Below are 20,122 nucleotides of genomic sequence, written 5' to 3'. Positions count from 1 at the left end.
CCACAAAGTGTGATCTCAAGATTATGGCAACGATTCCAACAGACAGGAAACGTCTCCAGGCGCTACAGTACGGGACGTCCACAGTGTACATACACCACAAGAAGACCGATATCTCACCATCAGTGCCCGCAGACGGCCACGGAGTACTGCAGGTAGCCTTGCTCGGGACCTTACCGCAGCCACCGGAACAGTTGTCTCCAGACACAGTCTACAGACGACTGAACAGACATGGTTTATTCTCCTGCAGACCTGCAAGGTGCATTCCACGGACACCTGGTCACAGGAGAGCCCGTAAAGCCTGGTGTCAAGAACACAGTACATGGTCATTGGAACAGTGGTCCCAGGTTACGTTCACGGACGAGTCCAGGTATAGTCTGAACAGTGATTCTCGCCGGGTTTTCATCCGGTTTGAACCAGGAACCAGATACCAACCCCTTAATGTCCTTGAAAGGGACATGTATGGAGGTCGTGTTTTGATGGTGTGGGGTGGAATTATGATTGGTGCACGTACACCACAGCATGTCCTTGACAGAGGAACTGTAACAGGTCAGGTGTATAGGGACGTTATTTTGCATTAGTATGTCCGCCTTTTAAGGGGTGCAGTGGGTCCCACCTTCCTCCTGATGGATGATAACGCACGGCCCCACGGAGCTGCCATCGTGGAGGAGTACCATGAAACAGAAGATATCAAGCGAATGGAGTGGCCTGCCTGTTCTCCACACCTAAACCCCATCAAGCACGTCTGGGATGCTCTCGGTCGACGTACCCCTACAACACTTCAGGAGCTCCGACAGGCACTGGTCCAAGAATGGGAGGCTATATCCCAGGGAGCTGCTCAACCACCTGATCCAGAGTACGCCAACCCGTTGTGAGGCCTGTGTATGTCTGCATGGTGATCATATTCCACACTGATGTTGGGGTACATGTGCAGGAAACAGTGGCGTTTTGTAGCACATGTGTTTCGGGATGGTTTTTTCAACCTATCACCAATACCGTGGACTTACAGATCTGTGTCGTGTGTGTTGCCTAATGTGCCTATGCTATTAGCGCAAGTTTCGTGTAGTGCCACACTGGCACCACATTCTGCAATTATCCTTAATTTATGAGCATGAGTGTAGATACTGCTGCATTCGCTCTCGACGAGCTATCTCGTCTTTAGTCTTTAACAGGGTGCACCATACATTGGGAGGGGGGGGGGGTGAGGGGAGGAACACTGGTCTTAGACCATATCTATCCAGCACACGTCGTAACTTGCTGCTCGTTGCCCCGCGGTACGGCAGAAACGCCAAGTCACACAGCGTCCTCCATTGGTGGCACCTGAAAGCGGTTGGGATGTCTCCATTTCCGTAATCATTCTCTGTGAACACGTGTCTCAAATGCTGCAATTTAAACAGTAGGTGGTCGTCATCGTAAACAACCTTTGCTCTATGTACTAATGTGAACAAGACCGCTCTCTTGCGCACGAGGTGGTGAAAGTTATTGGGGTTCAAGTACCGAGTAGTGTGCGCTGCTTTTTTCTACACTGAATGATCTAGCCAGCCTTCCACTCAAACAAGACACCCAAGCGACTGAAATCAAATATTGTACAGGAGGAACCAATTGGTTTACGCTTGTTACATAAGAACAAAGACTTGATTGTCTTGCTAGCCTACAAAGTATAGGTCACTGTGGTTCTCAACACTGCAATTGCTACATTTATTAGAAGTAGATACGTACAAGATACTCAGTCGACACAGCCATCAACAAAAAGACAGATAAATTATCAAAAGACTCTAGCTTACTAGACGAAGTAGTGAAGACATTAATGCCTCGTGCCACCAGACCTCCAAGGGTTCATGGATTGCCGAAGATACGCAAGGAAAATGTCCATCTTGCGCTCATTGTTAGTGCAAACAGTTCGCCCACCTACAGACTGACAGTGTTATTAGCACCCAAGCTGAGACACTGTGAGCACTATATGAATTCGCACACATTTGTTGACATACTCAAGAAAATGACGACGGGCCGAAATAACGTAAAGTTTAGTCGGGGAGTTGTGTCGCTTTTTACGAGAGTGCCAGTACATTTGCCATGAGGGATCGTCAAGTTGTTCCATCATCTCCAAACGGCTACGAACATCCTGTACAACGAATATTATGAGATGATTAATGGCACGCAGTAGGATCACTGCTGGTCTCTGGCAGTAGTGAATTTCTTAATGGAACACTTTGGGGAGCACGCTCTGAGCTCTGCAACGTTGAGTCCATCTTGTTTCCTCCGGCATGTTGATGACACCTACCTGATGGTGAAAATACACTGCAACATTTCGTTGATCATATGAAAAGTGTCCATCCCAACATTAAACTTACTATCGACATGGAAGCTTTAGTTGAGTGGAGGGCTGGAGACTGGCTTGGTCATTCAATGTACGGAAAACAAACGCACGCAGATCGGCACTTGAATCCCAATAGGTGTCACCACCAAGTACACAAGAAAGCGGGTACACAGACCAAAGAATATTTTCATGACGATCAATTAGGGTCTGAAATGCAGCGACTGAAACGCGTGTTCGGGGAGAAAGTTTACAGGAGCTGTCAGGTGCCACTGATGGCGGACGCTTTGTGAATCGGCAGAAGACGACAAACCGACTGCGTTCCTGCCACGCTGCGGGCAGCACATTAGGATGCATGCTGCAGAGAAATGGACTGAGACCAATGTTTCCATTCACCCCCAAAATACGAACTGTGATACGCCCTATTAAAGAATACATAGCTCTTCGAGTGCCTGATGTGTGCGGTGTCCCTTGCGAATGAATCAGTGTCTACATAAATCAAATAGCTTGAACATTACTGAGGACTATCGACATATTAACCAAAGGGAACTTGAGAATTCGGCCATAGCTCATGATTTCCTGCAAAACGGATATAAAATAGAAGCTGCGTTCGTCTCGACAGTGAGTGCTCCTGAAAATGGCGGAGATATCGAAAGCTCGTGTTTTTTATTCGATATGAGACAGCTTGGACACAGATTAATTGTTACCTAACGCGTTTATTGCACAAGCCATCATATGCTACAGTCAATGTGCATTCATAGGCTTACCACAGGTGGTGCTGCGATAGGTTCTTAGAGTATTTGTGGAGCTACAGTGCGCAACGTCGTGTCGTATGTTTGGTATTTATGCTTAGCAAAGTTTTGCTTTATTGTATAATGGATATTAAGTACTGCTTACTATACATGTACAAAAATGTGTGATACACGTAGTGGGCAGTGCGTGAGAATGGTTCGCAAAAAATAAAATAGCTTACAGTTTGGGCGAGCCTTTCAAGGCGCACCTTTCAGTTTCAGTAATTGTGTTGCCTGCAGCTTTTCACGGTTTGGACACATTACTGTAAATGCCGAGGTCGCAGGATGTTTACGCTGCCTGACAAAAAAGTGGAGCTCGCATAAGGGAAGAAGGAACAGAATGATGCCTCACAGCTTGAAAGAGTATGTAATGTTATTTCAGTGTTTGAAAAATCGAGTGAAACTTACAAAGAACTTGGCGGTATGAGCCCCACTTATTCACCCCGTCTGCTCTGGATGAATGTATCGTTTCAGTTGGTGATGGTATTAGAAAGCCGTTAAATCCTCTTCTGAGGCAAGTCAGCCCACATTTGTGATAACTGGTCGTTGATATCCGGAATACTAGCAATGGGACGGAGTCGATGTCTGGGCTGGTTCATACCAGCTGCTGGAGATGGATCTGGGAATCTTACTGGCGGTGGATGTATCTCAGCATCACGCGGACAATTCATTGAGGCACGTGCCACGTGTGGAAAAGTTAACAGGAAAAGTTAACGTAATATTGGTAAACTGCAGGAGTATCCAGGGCAAGGTTCCTGAATTAATATCTCTTATTGAAGGAAATAGTGCGCATATAGTATTAGGAACGGAAAGTTGGTTAAAACCGGAAGTGAACAGTAACGAAATCCTAGACACAGAATGGAATATATACCGCAAGGATAGGATAAACGCCAATGGTGGAGGAGTATTTATAGCAGTAAAGAATTCAATAATATCCAGTGAAGTTATTAGCGAATGCGAATGTGAAATAATCTGGGTTAAGTTAAGTATCAAAGGTGGGTCAGATATGATAGTCGGATGCTTCTATAGGCCACCTGCATCAGCAACCGTAGTAGTTGAGCGCCTCAGAGAGAACCTGCAGAACGTCGTGAAGAAGTTTCGTGATCATACTATTGTAATAGGGGGAGACTTCAATCTACCAGGTATAGAATGGGATAGTCACACAATCAGAACTGGAGCCAGGGACAGAGACTCTTGTGACATTATCCTGACTGCCTTGTCCGAGAATTACTTCGAGCAGATAGTTAGAGAACCAACTCGTGAAGCTAACGTTTTAGACCTCATAGCAACAAATAGACCGGAACTTTTCGACTCCGTGAATGTAGAAGAGGGTATCAGTGATCATAAGTCAGTGGTTGCATCAATGACTACAAGTGTAATAAGAAATGCCAAGAAAGGAAGGAAAATATATTTGCTTAACAAGAGTGATAGGGCACAAATCGCAGAATATCTGAGTGACCACCATCAAACGTTCATTTCTGAGGAAGAGGATGTGGAACAAAAATGGAAAAAATTCAGAAACATCGTCCAGTACGCCTTAGATAAGTTCGTACCGACTAAGGTCCAAAGCGAGGGGAAAGATCCACCGTGGTATAACAATCATGTACGAAAGGTACTACGGAAACAAAGAAAGCTTCACCATAGGTTTAAGAGTAGTCGAATCATAGCTGATAAGGAAAAGCTGAACGAAGCGAAAAAGAGCGTAAAGAGAGCAATGAGAGAAGCATTCAACGAATTCGAACATAAAACATTGGCAAACAATCTAAACAAGAACCCTAAAAAGTTTTGGTCATATGTAAAATCGGTAAGCGGATCTAAATCCCCTATTCAGTCACTCGTTGACCACGATGGCACCGAAACAGAGGACGACCGAAGAAAGGCAGAAATACTGAATTCAGTGTTCCGAAACTGTTTCACTGCGGAAAATCGTAACACGGTCCCTGACTTCAGCCGTCGCACGGACGCCAAAATGGAAAATATTGAAATAAACGATATCGGAATTGAAAAACAACTGCTATCACTTAGTAGCGGAAAAGCATCCGGACCAGACGAGATACCCTTAAGATTCTACAGTGATTATGCTAAAGAACTTGCCCCCTTTCTATCAGCAATTTATCGTAGATCTCTGGAAGAACGTAAAGTACCTAGCGACTGGAAGAAAGCACAGGTCGTTCCCATTTTCAAGAAGGGTCATAAATCAGATGCGAATAATTATAGGCCTATTTCACTTACGTCAATCTGTTGTAGAATAATGGAACATGTTTTGTGTTCTCGTATTATGACGTTCTTAGATAATACAAATCTCCTTCATCATAACCAACATGGATTCCGCAAACAGAGATCATGTGAAACCCAGCTCGCCCTATTTGCCCAAGAAATTCACAGTGCCGTAGACACTGGCGAGCAGATTGATGCCGTATTCCTGGACTTCAGGAAGGCATTTGATACGGTTCCGCACTTACGTTTAGTGAAAAAAATACGTGCTTACGGAATATCGGACCAGGTTTGTGATTGGATTCAGGATTTCCTAGAAGAAAGAACACAACATGTCATTCTTAACGGTTCAAAATCTGCAGATGTAGAGGTAATTTCGGGAGTACCGCAAGGAAGCGTGATAGGACCTTTATTGTTTACAATATACATAAATGACTTAGTTGACAACATCGGTAGCTCCGTGAGGCTATTTGCAGATGACACGGTTGTCTACAAGAAAGTAGCAACATCAGAAGACTCGTACGTACTCCAGGAAGACCTGCAGAGGATTAATGAATGGTGCGACAGCTGGCAGCTTTCCCTAAACGTAGATAAATGTAATATAATGCGCATACATAGGGGCAGAAATCCATTCCAGTACGATTATGCCATAGGTGGTAAATCATTGGAAGCGGTAACGACCGTAAAATACTTAGGAGTTACTATCCGGAGCGATCTGAAGTGGAATGATCACATAAAACAAATAGTGGGAAAAGCAGGCGCCAGGTTGAGATTCATAGGAAGAATTCTAAGAAAATGTGACTCATCGACGAAAGAAGTAGCTTACAAAACGCTTGTTCGTCCGATTCTTGAGTATTGCTCATCAGTATGGGACCCTTACCAGGTTGGATTAATAGAAGAGATAGACATGATCCAGCGAAAAGCAGCGCGATTCGTCATGGGGACATTCAGTCAGCGCGAGAGCGTTACGGAGATGCTGAACAAGCTCCAGTGGCGGACACTTCAAGAAAGGCGTTACGCAATACGGAGAGGTTTATTATCGAAATTACGAGAGAGCACATTCCGGGAAGAGATGGGCAACATATTACTACCGCCCACATATATCTCGCGTAATGATCACAACGAAAAGATCCGAGAAATTAGAGCAAATACGGAGACTTACAAGCAGTCGTTCTTCCCACGCACAATTCGTGAATGGAACAGGGAAGGGGGATCAGATAGTGGTACAATAAGTACCCTCCGCCACACACCGTAAGGTGGCTCGCGGAGTATAGATGTAGATGTAGATGTAGACGAGCGTTATCTTGCTGGAAAATGGAACCACTAGACTGTCACGTAAGAAGTAACACATGAGGACGCAGGATGTCCTTGACGTATTGTTGTGCAATCAGACTGCCCTCAGTCACTACGAGCCGTGACCCGTGGCCATGCCCTATGGCTCCCTACACCATGACGCCAGGAGTAAGAACACTGTGCTTATCCAAAAAATTGAGGAATGGAACCTCTCCCCACCTCGTCGTCATACATCCCATCAACTGTCATCTGAGGTAGTGCAAAACCGCGATTCGTCGTTGAACGCAATGCGACGTCATTCAACATCAGTCCACGTTTCCCGGTCACGGTATCACTCCAAAAGCAGCCGTTTGTTCTGTGGTGTGAATGGCAGCGTACACATTAGAAGGTAATTTCCTAGTGTGGCTGCTATTAGTCTCGAGCCAATGGTGCAGCGTGGCACATACTGTTGCAAAGAGTGCATTATTTGCTGTCAATAGGCGGGTGGAGACTTGAAGAGTTCAGTATGTTTTATGTGCGTTCTTCCGTTATGGTGGTCAGACATGGTCGACCAGAACGTTGATGACGGGTATGCAGTTCAACATCGAGCTGCCTCAAAAAATTTGGATATTGCACGATTCGAGCAGCTGGCCAAATGGAGATACAAAATGAGTCTCCGTTTAAAGTCTGTCAGGTGCTGAAAACGCTATTTTACATGAGTATGCAGTGGTAATTCAGCATCTGATGCTGTTTACTCCTCTTATATAGCCTGTAAAGCTATATTACTTATATATAGTAACAACGCTAAACACGAACCACACTCACTGTGGTTGCTGTTCTACCTCTCACAGTGAATTGCAAGTCTAGTAAGTTTACTTATCCACAGATGGTGTGTACGTCAAAGAAGTTACAATGACATCCGGCCATCTCGTAAGGCATTTTCAGTTTTTTCGTCAGGGAGTGTAAATCGGAAGCAGTCTATGCACCGTAGGTAAGGGGCTGAGACAGCATTTTGTTATCTAATAGCATATAAAATATCGCTTGGTCGTATGGATAACCAGAGGTGTGCTTTGTGTCTGCAGTTGTGGAAGTGCTTCACGAGGGTGCGTGTGACCGGCCCGTGGAGCGAGGCGAGGACCCGTGCGAGGCGGCGGACCGCCTGCCTGCGGTCATCGACAGGCCGCTCTTCTGCGCCTCCGACGGGCGCACCTACTACAACGCCAAGGCGTACTCCTGCGCCGTACACCTGCGCGGCACCTGGTTCCCCTGTGAGTTGACTCCTTTCGGCTTCCAAGTGAGACCAGACCTGTTCCCGGCTGATAAATGGTTGCCAGTAGTTGGTGTGCCAGTGGGGTTTACTTACCCAACAGATTTTGTTCCTGATTAGCTTTAACCCTATATTTACTGCCGCGACTTAGGAGTTCTGGTAGATTTTGTGTGGAATTATGCAACTACACCGCCTGTTAGAGCAGTAGGATCGGAAAGGTCCCTACCATACAGTCTGTGCTTTATACACTGGGCGTCAGCACAGCCATCACGCCATTTCACAGCCTATACATCAGCCTGGAATGTGAACAGCTGTACGGCAAATGGCTTCCTGGGGTGTTAAACAACAGTGCGAGGGGATGTAAATAAGAGAAATTGGTATGTGAACTTAGGTGAGCTGCACAATGTAAATAATACTTTTCGTCTACAATGGTTTCAATCTTTATCAAGACACAATGTACATAATTGTGTACGAAGTATATTTTCAAAACGAGTGCATATATTTGTATAACTGAAGCTTATAAAACCATGTTAAAAAAACCGAAGAGCATACGCACATTAAGAAAATTTCAATCTGCAGAAAAAAAATCGGGTCTGAAAGGTTTAACATGTACACACTGGAGGGACTGTGTTTCTGCTACCGGATCTCCATTTTCTTGACCAAAACACCAGTAACATTTAACATCTATAGGGAATATAGAGAGAGACAAAGAGAGAGAGGAAAAGAAAACAGTATCGGCAACATTTAATAGGCTATGTCGTGTGTGGCGACATAATTTTCAGGCGGGAACCACTGGTCTCCAATGCATAGTTTAGACGCTGTGACGTCGAAATTTGAGATGGTGGCACCAGAGGTCGTCTGTAATTGGTATCACACTGAAGCGCCAAAGAAACTGGTGTAGACACTGTATTGAAATACAGAGATATGTAAATCGCGCGGGATAGAGACCGCTGACCTCAGCAGTTTGGTCCCATAGGATCTTACCACCAAAAAAAAAAAAAAAAAAAAAAAAAAAAAAAAAAAAAAAAAAAAAAAAATTCAAACAGGAAGAACACCTCGCTGCGGTCGGCAACGCCTATATAAGACAACAAGCATCTGACGCATTTGTTAGATCGGTTACTACTGCTACAATGGCAGCTTATCAAGATTTAAATGAGTTTGAACGTGGTGCTATAGTCGGCTAATGAGCGATGGGGCACAGGATCTCCGAGGTAGTGGGGATTTTCCAGTGCGACAATTTCACGTGTGTACCGTGAATATCAGGAATCCGGTAAAACATCAGATCTCCGACATGGCTGCTGCCGGAGAAAGATTCTCCAAGAAAGGGACCAACGACGACTGAAGAGAATCGTTCAACGTGACAGAAGTGCAACCTTTCCGCAGATTTCTGCAGATTTCAATGCTGGGCCATCGCCAAGTGTCAGTCTCATTCAACGAAACATCGCCGATATGGGCTTTCGGAGACGAAGGGCCACTCGAGTACTCTTGATGACTGCACGATGCAAAGCTTTACGTCTCGCCTGGGCCCCTCAGTCTGACATTGGACTACTGATGATTAGAAACACGTTGCCTGGTCGGACCAGTTTCGTTTCAAATTGTAACGAGCGGATGGACGTGTACGGGTATGGACAATACATGGACCCTGCATGTCAGCAGTGGACTGTTCAAGATGGTGAAGGCTCTGCAATGGTGGGGGACGTGTGCAGTTGGAGTGATATGGGACCCCTTGTGGCGGTCGTGCTCTCCCCAGGATTCTTGCATCAGACTTCGTTTGGCGCGACTGCACTCTTGCCTGACAGATTTCCCTCTACGACCCACTTCGTGGCGCCTATAGTTGACAATCCTCACGCTCTGTTTGTATTATATAAGAATTTTATAATGGGGAATAATCGGCAACACTGCACGCAGTAACTCTTGGGTTGATTCCCTTTGAGGTATTCTATTTTATTTAAGCTTCCCTTATCCAGACACACATGTCCTTCAGTAAGGACCCTCGCTTTTTCTATCACGTCACAAACCTTTTCCCTACACAATACAAGGATTGTTACTAGGATATTACATCTACTAATCTAATAATGTCTTTACAATAACTACTAATAAGGCTACTAAGCTGTGGTGATCTTTCTGGATTTAATCACGGCAATTACCCTTAATCCTTCAATTTGGATTACTTGAAACTTTCACGCAGTTACTCTGCTCACTCATTTTCACCCACAGCGTAGCATCCAGAACTTGGAAGTACAGTACCTTATAGTGTCTTCTGGTCCCTCCAGCTAGGTGACATCCACAGTTGTCAATTCTGAGTAACTATCACCAGCGAAATTCTCTGCCTCAGTGCGACTGCCGATGCTCCTGTAGACCTCTTGTGTACTCCACGACTTGTAACCAAGCCATGTACCAGGTGGTGATGGACTCAGGTTAACTCACAAATAGCATTCACTGGAACCACTATTTGGGGTAAACACTGATTTAATACTCTTTCATTCGTAGCGCAGTAGATATATATACATATACTTCTTTCACACTGGAAAAACAAATACTTTTTTGTTTGTTTGTTTTTGGTCTTTGCTCTACGGCGCGGTTTAGCACTTACAATCGCTCACGGTGCTGGGAGCGACTTATATTTAGGAGCTTGGCCCAACACAGTGCACTTAACAACTTTCTTATTTACCGTTGCCTCTGTATATACCATAGCGGAGTCCAAAGCCGTGGGTATAACTGGTTGCCAACGTCATTGCCGTATTGTACAATACCGCCCTTATCAGTGAAATATACTTCTCCTCGTTCTGCATCCGTTTTTAACATGTATATGCCACTGCTCCACTCCACACGACGTCGTCTCAGCGCTGTCTTTTATAATAACTAACAAAAATTAGTGCACTGCACTGCGTACTTAGGCCTCGCCAGCTCTCGTGCGAAATGTCCGCCGCCATGAGCCACCTCAGCTTGACTCTGATCATTGTTCTTTTTCTTGCCTGCCGGCTACACTGTTCCATCCGCGTAACCTTGGGGAGGAGAAACTCCCCTTGTTATTCTTGTAAAATTACTGGTTCATTTACTAATAGTCTATTTACTCTTATCTAATCTTCTTCCATCAGTACAGCTTAACTATTATCTTAACTCATTTACTTATTATCTATTTTCATTACACACTATTTACATTTTCAAAGGGGGAGTACTGCCCGAGGTAAGGCTAGCAGTACCGTTTCTCTTTTAAGGCGCTAGATGCCTCTCACTGGCTGTCTCCATTCCCTGCTGCCCTCTCTCGACTTTATTTTATGTTAATACTACCGCTTAGTGTCACCTTTTTGCCGCTAGATGGCTCGCGCTGGCTGCCTACAGCTATCGTATTGTAGCGTCACACCCTGATAGTTGTAGATACGACTATGACAGATGACACATAAGTAAGCATCCTGTCTGATCACCTGCATCCATTCATGACCATTGTGCATTCCGACGGACGTGGGCAGTTCCAGCAGGACAACGCGACACCCCACACGTCCAGAAGTGTTACAGAGTGGCTCCAGGAACACTCTTCTGAGTTTACACACTTCGCTGGCCACCAAACTCCGCAGACATGAACATCATTGAGCATAGCTGGGTTGCCTTGCAAAGAGATCTCCGACCTTCGTACTCTTACGGATTTATGGTGTCAATTGCCTCCAGTAATACTTCAGACATTAGTCGAGTCCATTCCACGTCGTGTTGCGGCACTTCCGCTGCTCGCGGGGACCCTACACAATATTAGGCAGGTGTACCAGTTTCTTTGGCTCTTCATTGTATAATCTGACATGTATCGCAATAGCCCAACGGCCTTGCGGCAATGATAACTCCGATTCCCTTTAGGTCGCCGAAGTTAAGTGCTGCCGGGCTTCGCTAGCACTTGGATGGGTACCATCCGGATCCGTCGAGTGCTGTTGACAATCGGGGTGCACGCAGTCGTTATGAGATCAATTGAGGAGCTACTTGACTGAGAAGTGGCAACAACGATTACGAAAATTGAAAATGGTCGGCAGAGTGTTCCGCTGACAACATACCCTTCCGTATCTGCACCTGGTGACGCCTACGGGCTGAGGATGACGCGGCAGCGATTGGTATCGTTGGGTCTCCATGGCCAATTGGCCAGTGTTTGTTTTATGCATCCAAATAGCTGTCGTAGTAAGTTGGATGCATGGACTATGCGTTAAAAACAATACACCGAGCGGAACAGTAAACTGACCTTTTATTCTAAGAGCGAACTCATGTCGATAAATTCATATCAGTGAGCGTCGCAGTTTGGGAATGGATCGAATATGGTGATGCGCATGCATTTCTTATTGCGATCATAAATCCAATGAGAGATAAAACCGAACAGTAAATTCCAAAGGGGAAATATTGACTTCCAACTGGATATCAGTGTAAGATAAGTCCTCCTTTGATGTTACAGGAATAGCATGCACCATAAGATTCGTAAACTCCACAGCAAAATGTGGTTTCACAAGTCTGGTAAAATTTCCACGAAGGAACGGAACATTTTTTTGCGCCTCCACAGTTTTAAACTTGATTATTTCAAGGATCGTACAGATAATTTCAACTTAAAGCTCACGGTTCATTTTTGACAACCTTCGGAATTTATCAGTGTGTTAAATGTGATTGAAAGTGGAGAAAACCGAGTTTCGTACTGTTATTAGTCATTTTCGTTTGAAGATTTCGACTATCGCATAAATCAAAACTGTACTGGATGAAGTTCACGCCTATTCTGCGCCATCATTGAAGACCCTTTACTTTTGGATTAATGAATTTAAAGGTGGTCGGTCACCGAAGACGAAGCGCGCTCTGTCCGTCCAATTGACGCCACCATGAAGGAAACCATTGACAAAATTCATGACATGGTAATGCAAGACGCCTGAGACTGTTCAGATGTCGGAATCTCACCTGAGCGAGTGCATAATATCCTACATAGGCAAGTGGCTACAAGGAAGCTGTGTGTGAGGTGGGTGCCGGAATTGTTCTCAGTCAAGCAAATGAAACGTGGATCAATCATTAGACTTCGGAGTCAAAATGGCAATCAAAATAATGGGAAACAATTCCCGCGAAAGTGCACTGAAGAAAGCAAAGACCATTTTGTCAGTTGGGAAGGTGGAGTCAACAGTGTTTTGGAATTCGCAAGGAATAGGTTGAGTCATAACTAGACCCTATTATGCCTCATTGCTGGATCGTTTTGAAACTTGCGTTGGCTGGAAAAAGATCAAGGCCGGTACGTAGAAAAGTGCTGTTTCACCAGCATAATGCACCATTCCACACGTCAGCGATAACAATAGTGAAAGTGCTTGAATTGTGCTTTGAATTGGACCCTCATCCACCCAGTTAAAGCGACGTAGCCTCAAGTGATGTCTTCCTGTCTCCTAACTTGAAACTTTTCATCAAATGGGGAAATCATAGTTGCAGTGAACGAGAATTTTCCAGAGTTTGATAGAACCTACTACTCCAGTGCGATGAAAAAGGTAGAGGATCGCTGGACCAAGTGTATATCACTCAAAGGATACTACGTCGAGAACTAAAGTGAGTTGTCTACGAAACAAACATTTTTCTTGGTTTTTTACCAGACTTAACAAACCACCCTCGTAGACAGCAGTTTTGGATCTGGTAACCGTGGTGGCAACAGAACGGATCTCCCTTTATCAGGCCATGAATTTGGGTCTGTAACGTCCAAGTGGTAACACATACTTACGTCAAAGTGAACTGCAGCTCCGTCGTTTTGCAGTCAAATTACATGAAGATCGTGTACGAGTAGTGGTACTGCATCTAGTACGGTAGGAAGGACGTCTGTGACGAAAATAAGGTAGATGGCTCAGGATGGTGTTAGTTAAGGCTGAAAACTGCCATCACACTCTGAACCTGTACTGATTACTTCCAACTCATTGAGCAACGGATTTTCATCTGCTCAACTACGAGTATTATCTGAAGTCACAGTGCCATTTTCACTGAACATACGTTCATTGGTGAACAGCACAAATATTTGATATTGTCGTTGATGTGTGCAGCACGTTAAATACTACTGTACTTATCATAGGTAATCCTCCGCTGTTATTGCTAGCGCCGCGTGGGGTAGCCGTGCAGTTTAAGGTGCCTTGCCACGGTTCACGCGGCTCCGCCTCGTCGGAAGTTCGAATCCTCCCTCGGGCAGGGATGTGTGTGTGTGTGTTGTCCTTAGCGTAAGTTAGTTTAACTAGTTTAAATAGTATGTAAGCCTAGGGACCGATGACCTCAGCAGTTTGGTCCCATAGGTACTTAACACAAAATTTCTATTGCTAGCATTTCTGCAGATAGTGTGGACGTAGCTCCGCATGTGAACACAACGGAACTCCGCGAGTGATACTGCCCGGTTCCTCTTTGAAGTGTCTCAAAAAGTTCTCTCAAAGTTCTCTCCTGGAAATAGGATTGACCTGTCCCTTTTTCTATTCGTTTAGATTGCTTTCTTGCTTCAGCTACCTACAATAAACTACTCTTCAAGACTTAAGTCTTTTTTGAAAGCCAACATTGATCACATCAATGTATTTCAGTTCATACGGAAAAATATTTGAAATTACTTTTGTCAGACGTCGACACTACCGTTACTAATTACTTACGTCCTAGATAATAGAAGATACGTTTTGAAACAAGGAATCATCATATGGCACCTGTACTTGTAGTTCAGAACCACCTTGCGGTACTGATGTTTTGGTGCTCTTGGACAACTGTAGCGCTAAAACTGGCTTCACTTACCGGTGTATTGCTGTTTTCAGTTTTAGCACATTGTCTTATGTTCTGTGGCGTGACGTTATACAGGCTGAACAAAATAAAACTGCCCAGGAAAAAATTCACAGTAGTACTGCCGCAGGACTAATGCTTGTAAATAAACATCACAGGAGAAGCTGGAAGTCGCAAACGCTGACGTAGATGCAGCGCTGTACTTTCTTTATAAAACTGTGGGGCAGGCGTAGCAGCTCTGCGAGAGAGATAGCAGCAACAGTGTTATAAGTGTTCAGCTGTAGCTCTTCAAGAACGTGATGATTACTTAAGTACACCTGATCCTTCAAAATATGCCTCACGGATAACAATCACACGGGAGAGAGAGCAGGCTGTAGGAGTGGCCAGGAGATCGAACTGCCTATGCGTATTATCTCCTCTCCTTACCGAACAGCTCATGCAATCATGACAAGATGCTGTGTATACTGTTGATCTGACTTGCTGAAAATGTCCTTGCAAACGTTCATCTTCCGTGAACTAATCCGCAATGGACATGAAAGTTTTCTGGGTATGGTACCGCGTCATAATGTATAAAACTACTGCTGCTGTAGAAAAACCAACATTTCAGCCACGGTTGCAGCGGCCTTCTTTTGGGTCTAATGGTGCGTTCTAGCCAAGCAGTGTCCTTTATATTTTTTTGTTACTGTTCACTGCGCACGCCATTACATCATAATTTTAAAAAGGTAGTTAGTAGCATTGGTCACTTAAGGAAGAAGGAGAGGGAACTTTACTTTTAATAGGTTATTGTGGTGGAGGGAGAACATAACCTCTGTTACCTATTGGCTCTTGTGTTATGTGCCATGATTGGTGGTCACCGTCGAATGACAAGTTGGCTAGTGTTTACCAACTGCTGGACGTCGGCCTCGCGGCGGCAGTTACTCGCTGGTAGTGCTCGTGCCTCGTTTTGACAGTGCCGTCTGTTCGGCTCTGACTGCTGGCAGCTAGGATAGGGCAAGTCTGAGTCCATCCTCAAAATGGCTCTGAGCACTATGTGACTTAACGTCTGTGGTCAACAGTCCCCTAGAACTTAGAACTACTTAAACCTGACTAACCTAAGGACATCACACACATCCATGCCCGAGGCAGGATTCGAACCTGCGACCGTAGCAGTCGCGCGGTTCCGGATTGAGCACCTAGAACCGCGAGACCCCCGCGACCGGCGAGTCCATCCTCCCTATTCATGTTATTAGGTTGTTTAAGTATTTCGATGGCCTCTCTGATTTTGCTTTTCGTGATAACCGTCATGATCCGCAATGATAAAATAGCTTCTGGACACAACACTTAGTATTAACAGTTTGATGTAGGACTGTGTTACGTTGCAAACAGCAGACACAGCGCAACAAACACCAATTTTGAGATTATGCATCGACTCCTCAAGGTACTGATGGAAATTTGCTGATGGGCAATGGGGCATGTTCTGTCAGTTCACGTAACTTGACAGTCTGCGTCAGGTCTCATCCAAAAAAACGAGAAACTGATGATCCGAAAGTCCTCATTCCACTTTAGTTAGAAATCACCGACAGAAAACAATACGTGGAAGTTCGTCGGGATGTTTTAATTGGTTCACAGCAGCAAATTTGTAAGGGTACTGATGCAGGTCCTTTTTGATAACGTTTCGACATGACGATATCTTGGTTCCCATTTCCGCAGATAAATGGCGTTGAGATTTCATCGGACTTTGTTCCAAGCTTTCCTGCACTCGAATAGTGCTTTCTGGTGTTCCAACGCTTTTTCGTATTTTTACGGCTTTTATTCTCTAAAGAGCCCTTTTAGAAAATTTTTCCACTAAATTTCGCTTTTCATACTTAGCTGGAGGTTTTTCCAAAACACTGCCAATCCTAAACTCTTGCGGAAACAGTTCCGCATACGACTTTTTTACGAATTGTGCTTCGTATAACACTCGATAATGAACACGCGCCGCTTTTACGTGAGCACCATTTTTTGCTACATTCAGCCGATCACTAAACACATCTTCTCTCCCATTCAGACGTAATGACACAACGAAGTACCCTGGGACAGAGCATACGGTGGTCGCACATGCACAGGCATGTGACAGCAAGATTGGTGCATAGCAGTCACGGTTTCCTGCTTTTGGTGTGATGGTCAGTTCTTCTGGCCGTTAACTAGGGTCAGTTGAGCGTCTGTCTTACAAGTATTTTTGGAGATACTTTCATTTTGCCCGCCTTCTACACTCAGATGCCAATGGTCAAGGGATACCTCCTAATTTCGCGTCGGACCCTCGTTTTCCAGGCGTACTGTAGCAGCACGACGTGGCATAGACACAAAAAGTCGGTGGAACTGCCTTGCACAAATATTGAATCATGCTATCTCTGTAGCCGTCGATAGTTCCAAAAGTGTTGCCGATGCAGGATTTTGTGCGCGAACAGACCTATCGATTATGCAATACAAATGTTCGATGGGATTCATATCGGGCAATCTGGGTGACCAACTCATTCGCTCGAATTGTCCAGAATGTTCTTCAAACCAATCGCGAACACTTGTTGCCCAATGACATGGCGCATTGTCACCCATAGAGATTCCATCGTTGCTTGGAACATGAAGTATTCGAATGGCTGCAGATTCCATTCCATTTCCACCCATTATCGGTTCACTTGGACCAAAAGACCCAGTCCATTCCACGTAAACACATCTCAAACTATTACGAAACTATCTGCAGCTTGTAAAGTACCTCGTTGACAAACTGCGATCTGCGTCACCCTCGAACCCTACTACCAGCTTTTACCAACACAAATCAAGGCTCATCTGACCAGACCACTGTTTTCCATTCGTCTAGAGTCCAACCCATGAGGTCACGAGCCCTGGAATGGCGCTTCAGGATATGTTGTGCTGTTAGCAAAGGGTCTGGCGTCGTCGTCTGCTGTCACAGCCCATAAACGCCAAATTTCGTTCGTCGCATGTCCCACATCGATTTCTGCCGTTATTTCACCCAGGGCTGATTGTCTGTTGGCATTGACAACTCTGCCCAAACCCCGGTACTCTCGGTCGCTAGGTGAAAGTCGACGGCCAGGGTGTTGTTGTTGGTGAGAGTGTATTCTCGGCACACTCTTGACACTGTGGACCTCGGAACACTGAATTCCCTAATGATTTCCTAAATGGAATGTCCCATGCGTCCGGCTTCAACTACCATTCCGTGTTCTAAGTCTGTTAATTCGCGTCGTGCGGTAGTAATTACGTCGTAAACCTTTTCACATGAATCATCTGAGTACAAATGACAGTTCCGCCAATGTATTGTCTTTTTATACCTTGTGTAAGCGATACTGCCAACATCTGTATGTGTTCATATCACTATCTCCTGACTTTTGTCATCTTAGCGTATATGACTTTTAATAGTCCATACTGAAATACATGGCCAATAGGCGCACCGTCCAAGGCGCACCCCACAAGACTCGTTCCAAACTTGGTGAAAGATCCTCCGTAACCTTCTTCTTCTTCATCCAAAAGTTTTTCAACTTTTCAGATAAGTGATAACAGCATCAAGTGGACCAGGGGAATATGCCCATCTCATTTTATACAGCGTTGTTTTACAAGCAGCGAACTTGTTTTGTGATCCAGTGTCAAAAATGCTATGGCATTAAGACGATTTATGTATCACCTTTCGTAGTAGAAATATGTCAAAAGCAGTTTGTTTCACGTACGACTCAAGCGCAGTACTGGAGAAACGAGCTCCAATCATCGCATATGCTATGGTCCCTTCCTCGGATTGAAGCACGTGACGTAACTGTTTTAACCGAGTATTCAACTAAACGAATTAGGTTGAAATCTTGCGAAGTAACAGTAGTGGATCGACGTATTTCCATTTATTTGTCATAGTCCATTTTGTTGATGACAACAGTGGACCGCTACATATAGAATAATATTGATGTGAATCTGAATGATAACCTATTTATTTTTCTTGTTGAGATTTTTTTCCTGAATATTATTTTAAATTCTGAACATTGAACTGGTTTTACAGCGTCTTACAGATGTCTTTACTACCAAATGCCATCAGTACTGTTTCACCAACATATACTACTACTACTACTTTACTACTACTACTACAGTCTTCTTTTTCCTGGCCTCTATTCGTATGCTCGCGGGGTCGGCATGTTAATCTGGATTTGGTAATATAGTGGTAGACGGTGGCCGGATGTCCTTACTGTTACCACCACTTCCTCCATAGGAAGGATATTGCGTACCCCATCTGTTTGGGTGTAAGGTCAGCTCTGCGGAAGTCTGTGAACGTTTTCGAATTGTTTGCTAATCGCGTATCTGAGATGAGACATGTGTACCAGCACAGTATCCACCGTGTCGGATGTAGGAAACAGCACAAAAAATGCGGCGTGCTACTACTACAATCTTCATTTTTCTACAGCAGCTACTACTACTACTACTGAAAATTATATTATTAATACTGTACTAACACTAATACTGTACTAACACCAGTACTGTTCTCACACTAATACCTCCTCTGCTATCGCTTATGATGATATTAGGTTCGACGTACTGGCGGAAGTAAGGCTGTGAGGAGTAGTGAGGGTAGTTCAGTTGGAAGAGCACTTGGCAGTGGAAGGCAATGGTCTCGAGCGAATCTCGGTCCGGCGCATAGTTTTAATCAGCTGCAGAGCAAAAATTCAATCTAGAATCTTAGGCTCAAAGACCCAGTCAGAACAGTTAAATAGCATAGTGTCTTGTGTAGCTTCACTGTCTCTTCTTACTGACCTCGAAGATGTAACACGCACATAAAATTTACTGCCATCGGTATGTCCCTAGTTCCTCTTTACGCCACGCTGTCCAGTCCAGCAACATTCTGCTGTCTTCACACAGCATGGTAACAGACCAGAGCATATCATTTACCTGTCACTTATTTTTCTCGTTTTTCTTGTGGCTTTTCTTGTGGCTACTTCCCTTCACTCTTACTGGGCCAAACGATCGTAGAGCAATCGGGTCCCTGATGTGGTGCCTGTTATTTATAGTTACGCTTTGATTTTTATAAGACAGAATCAGCTAGAAGATTTTGGACGTCAAATTCCTTATCGAAGTCCTCTTTAACTGTAATTACGTTGTAAACCGTTTTATCTCTTAAAGCCTATCTAGCAGCCCTTCGTACAGCCTATGTGCAGCTAGGGCTCATTCTCATGGTATATGATCTAGTTTACAAATTTCGCCACAGTCACGGCTGGTCATTGCCCCCCTACTAGATCCATTCAGATATCTAGGACTTGCCCATTGTTTGGAAAGGTAGTGTACCAGTTCCACATTTTGCTCAAAACGTGTTATTGGAGACCTTTCGTTTACATCAGCAAGAAAGGAGGCCTTTCCTTTACATCAGGAAGAAATTGAAACGTTCTGTTCTTATATTAGAGGAATTACGTCTCTGCTTTCATTGTGCAAATATTATATTTACTAACGGATTTGTTGCTGATGCCCCAATAATTTCGTGTATATTTTAATATCGTCTTTTCTTCAGCCACTAGATGGCAGCCTTGTTTCTAATTTATC

At 44.5% G+C, this 20,122-nt stretch overlaps 1 protein-coding gene across 1 annotated transcript in view; it reads left to right on the top strand.

The window, feature by feature from the left end:
• LOC126243321 (serine protease inhibitor dipetalogastin-like) overlaps positions 1–20,122 on the top strand; it is a 320,107-nt gene that overhangs the window by 277,959 nt on the left and 22,026 nt on the right. The window contains exon 7 of the mRNA XM_049948158.1: positions 7,671–7,856. Coding sequence (XP_049804115.1) covers positions 7,671–7,856 — 186 coding nt within the window. The remainder of the gene's footprint in view (positions 1–7,670; positions 7,857–20,122) is intronic.

Source organism: Schistocerca nitens, chromosome 1 (assembly GCF_023898315.1).
Source record: "Schistocerca nitens isolate TAMUIC-IGC-003100 chromosome 1, iqSchNite1.1, whole genome shotgun sequence".
Lineage (NCBI taxonomy): Eukaryota > Metazoa > Arthropoda > Insecta > Orthoptera > Acrididae > Schistocerca > Schistocerca nitens.
Note: the sequence above shows the minus strand (reverse complement) of the source record. Positions and strands in the feature narration are given on the sequence as shown.